At 39.8% G+C, this 5585-nt stretch overlaps 1 protein-coding gene across 5 annotated transcripts in view; it reads right to left on the bottom strand.

The window, feature by feature from the left end:
• Positions 1-5585, bottom strand: part of LOC106684880 (F-box/WD repeat-containing protein 10) — an 81549-nt gene that overhangs the window by 35265 nt on the left and 40699 nt on the right. For all 5 annotated transcript variants that reach the window (XM_067051649.1, XM_067051648.1, XM_067051647.1 and 2 more), the window contains one exon: positions 4622-4795. In XM_067051649.1, the coding sequence (XP_066907750.1) occupies positions 4622-4795 (174 nt within the window). The remainder of the gene's footprint in view (positions 1-4621; positions 4796-5585) is intronic.

Here is a 5585-nt window from a genome sequence, read left to right as displayed (position 1 = left end):
CAAGATAAACTCAGCAAAATGATGGAAACAATCCAGGTACAGTGTCGGATGCAGTTCTTATCCCTGGTACTAAAGGTATAGTTGGCAAAGGAGCTAGGGAAGGAAGGATTTTCAAGAGAGCGCTCGTTTGTGGAAATTGCTCAAGATCTCATTGAAGCAAGCGCAAGAGAAGTGGAGGCCCGAATGGAAGTAGAAGAGCCAGAGTGGACCAGGATAGAATACCAACGGCCCAGAAACAAGCCCAAACCTTGGAGGAGGAGAGAACATGGAGAGGGTAGAAGAAAGAGAGCTAGCAACCAAGAAAACCGAAAAAACCTAGCTAAACCCAGAAGTAATAGTCGGCAGGAGGACCCCAAGTGTCATAGTTGTGGAAAGATTGGGCACTTAGTAGCGCATTTCTCGTGCATGAAATGTTTTGAATGCAGGAATGTGGGGCACATTGCCAAACAGTATCCATACATGTACCGGAGAAGAGATGTGCGCCAGGGCGAACCAATGGAGATCAACGCCCAACAAATACGAAGAAGTCACCGTAGGTTGAGTAGATCTTCAGATGAATCTACTGAAACATCAGGAGCATCAGAGACCGAAGAAGAAGTCGAGGAGCCTCGGAACCGAGATAGTCAAGGGGACAAGATGGAAACGATGGAACAGAGGAGAATGGAGGCGAGGGACTCGAGAGAGGAAGATGCGAGACATCTGAAGAGGTTGTCAGCAGAGGGGCGACTGTACGCTACTGAATTATAACGTGAGGGAGAAGAGCGGCAGTCTGCCTATAATAGAGATAGCAGGAGTGAGGTGCCTAGTGGAAACCGGCAATTCCAACACCATCTTGTGCCAAGAAGCCCTAGAAAAAATGTGTAGTGGAAAGAGGACACACCAGATCCAGAAATGTCAATGTAAATTAATCACTCTGTGTGGCCCTTGTGTGGTAGAGGGGGAGGTAGAGATAGGTGGTGCATATCGTAGGGAATATGCCGAGGGAATACAAAGTGATTGTGGGATGTGACCTGCTAGGGAAGGTGGGTGCTTGGATTAAGAACATCAAGGGGAAGTGGAGAATTAAGTTAAGGGGTAAAATGTTCAAATGTCAGCGACAGAGAAAAACCGAGGGGGCAGGGGTTGGAGCAATCAATCAGGCTGAGGACTGGAGACAAAGGCTTAAGAGGGAATATAAAGATTTTTTTGTTTAAAGAAGGAGACACGCTCGGGGCAACCAGGAAAACAGTTCATGAGATCATACTTAAAGAAGATAAGGTTACAAATGTGAAAGAGAGGAGATACCCGCAGGCACTATGCCACCACATCCGGGAAGAGCTCAAAAGTTTAAAACACCAGAGAATAATTATTGATAGTACATCCCCATACAATAGTCCATTGTGGGCGGTTAAAAAGAAGAGCGCGCCAAGTGATACTACTGAAAAATACAGAGTGGTAATAGATTACAGGAAGCTGAATGAGAATACCATAGACGAAAAGTATCCAATCCCCAGATTTGAAGACATTTTGGACAGGCTGAGCAGGGCGACGGTATTCAGCACATTGGACTTGAAGGCCGGATATCATCAAATCAAGATGCACCCTAAGGATCAACATAAGACAGCATTCACATTCGAGATAGGCCACTATGAATTTACAAGGATGCCGTTTGGTCTCAAAAATGCTCCTATAACCTTCCAGCGCCTGATGGATGAGTTTTTGTGGGGAATAGACGAATCAGTATGCCAGATTTACATGGATGATCTCCTAGTGTTCAGTAAGAACGAGGATGAACATGTTCAACATTTACATAGCGTATTCCAGAGAATCAGGCACTTTGGGCTTAAATTATCAGGGGAGAAATCATCGTTGGAGCGGGAACAAATACATTTTTTGGGCCACACGATCTCCAGGGAAGGAGTTAAACCCAACGCAGATAAAGTCGCAGCAATACAGAAGATAGCAGTGCCTAGGGATGTGAAGGGAGTTCGGAGGTTACTGGGAACTTTAAATTATTATCGGAGATTTGTGCCATAAATGGCTTAGTACCTTGTGCCACTCAACAATCTTTTGAAGAAAGGCAGGAAGGTGATCATCACTCCGATTGTGGAAGACAATATCAGGCGGTGCATAGAGAAGCTGCAGCAGGAACCGGTGCTTGCTTTCCCAGACTTCACTCGGCAATTCACTATCACTAAAGATGCGAGTGAGTACGAGCTGGGAGCAGTGTTGTCTCAAGAGGGTGATGGAGGAGATCGCCCAGCTGCGTACACCAGTAGGCGCCTGACAAAGACGGAGACCAGATACAGCACACTGGAATGAGAGCTCTTGGGAATAGTGTGGGTTGTTGACCACTTTAGCCCCTATGTGTTTGGAAGAAGGTTTAGAGTACACACTGACCACAGGCCTTTGCAATGGGTGGGAAAGTTGAAAGAGTCTTCAGCCAGGATTACGCATTGGAAGGAGCTTCTGGGACAGTATAATATAGAAAATGTAGTAGCTGATTGGTTGTCACGGGCAATAACAGTAAATGCAGTAGAGGAGGAGGCTGGGGAAACGTCCCGTGTGATGAGACAGTTTCTGCGGGAATGGTCACCTGGAGAAGAAGAAAAGGATGGAGCAGAAGAAGATGATAGGGAAGAATCGTCGAATAATAAGAGTTCAGCGGAAGAAAGACCAGGAGACATAGAGGAAATAGATGAAATAATTAACGACAAGATGAGACAAATTATTTGGAAGACGAAAACCACCGAATTGACCAAAATTAAATATAGTGAATACGGGAGAAGTAAAATAACGATGATCAGGACACAGCCAGGCGTAAAAAAAAGACCAAATCCGTAAAGAGTTGAATAATGCTTCGTAAACCTGGAGAAAAGTATCACCTTCATGTTGGGAATGAAACTGTTTGGGAGAAGATCAAGCAGATATGGTGTGATGAACTGATAGGAATGGACAGGACATTCATCCGTTGCAAACTGATGGTGGAAACCCTTTTAGAAGAAGAACAATAACCAGAAGTCACTCCAGCGTATCATCAGGGTAAAACTAATCACCATGGAATCCCTGAAACTATGCAGGCCTTAAAGAGAAGATACTTTTGGTGGGGGATGAGGAAGCCTATATTGGAGATTGTAGGAAGCTGCAAGGTTTGTTTACGCACTAAGTACGACAGACATCCGCCTAAAGGAAGACAGGAGAAGACACCCACTAAAAGATTTACAAATTGACACATTTACATGGAAGGGGTACAAATGGGTGACCATGACTGACCTCTTCAGTAAGGCGGCAATAGTGCACTAGGTGCAGGACAGGTTTTCGGATTCAGTGTTAGCAGCTCTCCGCTTGTGGTTTCAATTCTACACAGTTCCGGAGCGCATCTCATCAGATTCTGGCTGAGAATTTGACAATGCCATGATTCGAAAGGAAATGAAGGACCTTGACGTAATATGGCATCTCAACACTCCTGTGCACCCCAAGAGTAGAGGAGGCATAGAGCGGCTTCATGGCACGTTGAGTGACCATCTTTGATTACATCAGGTCGACCAGGGACTAGAACCGGACATGGCTATGCCTAAGGCGATTGCAGCTTATAATCATTCCATACGTGCAGTAACGGGGTTTTCACCATTTGAGGTCCTCTTTGGGCTTCACGGACACCGGCGAAACTATAAGGGCAAGACAGCTGACGGGGATGAAATACTGAATAATCACATTGCTCAAAGAAAGTTATAGGAGAAAGCACACGGAAGAATTGAAATGGAAAAAACCAGGAAGGTGGCACAGGAAAATCTAAAGGTCACAGACAGGATGGGGGATATCAAAATTGGGACAATCATATATAGAAAGTTGGGTTCTAACAGGGGTAAGGAGATACAGCGATACGAGGGTCCATTCAGGGTGATAATCATTAGGGAGAATAATGTAGTTATGATAGAGAGTATCCGAGAACCTAAAAAGAGGAGAACTGTCCATATTGAACAGTTAAAACTTCCGGCAATGATAATATAGAGGCTGGACTGTTCTCATATCACCTCCACTTGAAATGTAGTTATTTACTTTTTAATGTTGTGTTTTAGTTTATTTGTGACTTATGTATTTTTTTATTTTTATGTTGTTCATTTTATTGTACCAGAAATATTTTTCTTTATTTTTAATTTATGTATATAGTGTTTACTTTTGATCAACTTGTGAGTTTTTGTATATTGGTATAGGAATTTTTTTTTATTGTAAATAGTTTTCCATATTTTTTCTATATATGTTATATTGTACAGTATAAGTTTACGAGGATTGTTCGTAAACTGGAGGGGGGAGTTACAGTCAGCTGGTACTTCGATGTCAGCTGACTGAGCAAATCAGCTGATCAAGGGTATATATAAAGATGTGCTGAACCCAATAAAGGCAGTATGTTACAGCAGTTCAAGCGTTTTAGATCTTATTCCTTCTTCTCTTTTTGACATTTTTCTTTCGCCAATACTTAACTAATAAACAGAACAATATTAGTTGTAGAAAAGTAGAGTCAATAAATCTTGTATTGAACTTTGCATCTAAAGTGGTAAGGAATGTCAAGTGACTCGACATATGAGATATTTAATTTTATGGAGCACTTCATTCAATCAGAAATATAAATAAATTAAATTACCTTATTATCCATTGTTTTTATAATCTGAGTAAGCCAATGCCTCGTAATTTCTTCTTTATGTATAATCATTGAAGATTTATACCAATATCTGTTGATTATTCTCAAGTGCTTCTTTGATCTCTGGTCAAGAAAAGTGAATATATATCTATTGACTGATATTGGTAAAAGTTGTAACTAGAAAAGATAAATATATAATAAATATTTTTTAATCATGTATATTTATTTATTGAATCCATATATTAAACAAAAATTTAAATACAATAAAAAACTTAAAATGTATTGTAACGATATTTTATGCCTCTTGTAAAATAAAATGAACAAATGTTAACTGTTGCCATGAACAAAGCAGAGACATTAGAAGTTGAACAATGAAATTTAAATACTCTTAAGAATATAAAAAAAAATGGATTAATATCAATAGTGTGGAGAAAATATTATTATGAAATGAAATGAAAAAATAGGGATTTAGGAATGATAACGGAGAGGTTCTTAAGGATTTTCCATTTAGATTTAGGATCAGGTGCTTGGTTATAGGATGCTGTGAAAGTAGTGCTCCTTGGCACGGCGTAAGAATGTTTGGGTAAGGTTTCGGAGAGACTTAAAGGTGGAATAGTGCTCTGAACTTCTGGTGCATCTGAAGTGTCTTCTGGCAGCATCTCGTTTTCTCATTAAATTTCTTATTTCTGAGTTGATCCGGGATTATGTTGATAATAAAAGAAAATATATATGTTTTATAAGTAAAAAGTTATAAATTATTTCATAAGTCTGATTTACGATTTATAAATAATTTGTTTGAAATAAAGGACTATTGAATGACTAAAATAGCATACTAATGCATTGTGCACATAAATATCATTTATCCAATCATTTGTATATAAAATATAGATTTGGTAAATTATAAAAAAATAGTAATAATATATAATATAATAATAAGAAAATAATATAGAATAAGTTTTAAAAAACT

Source organism: Halyomorpha halys, unplaced genomic scaffold (assembly GCF_000696795.3).
Source record: "Halyomorpha halys isolate HHAL.00 unplaced genomic scaffold, Hhal_1.1 Scaffold625.1, whole genome shotgun sequence".
NCBI classification, from domain to species: domain Eukaryota; kingdom Metazoa; phylum Arthropoda; class Insecta; order Hemiptera; family Pentatomidae; genus Halyomorpha; species Halyomorpha halys.
Note: the sequence above shows the minus strand (reverse complement) of the source record. Positions and strands in the feature narration are given on the sequence as shown.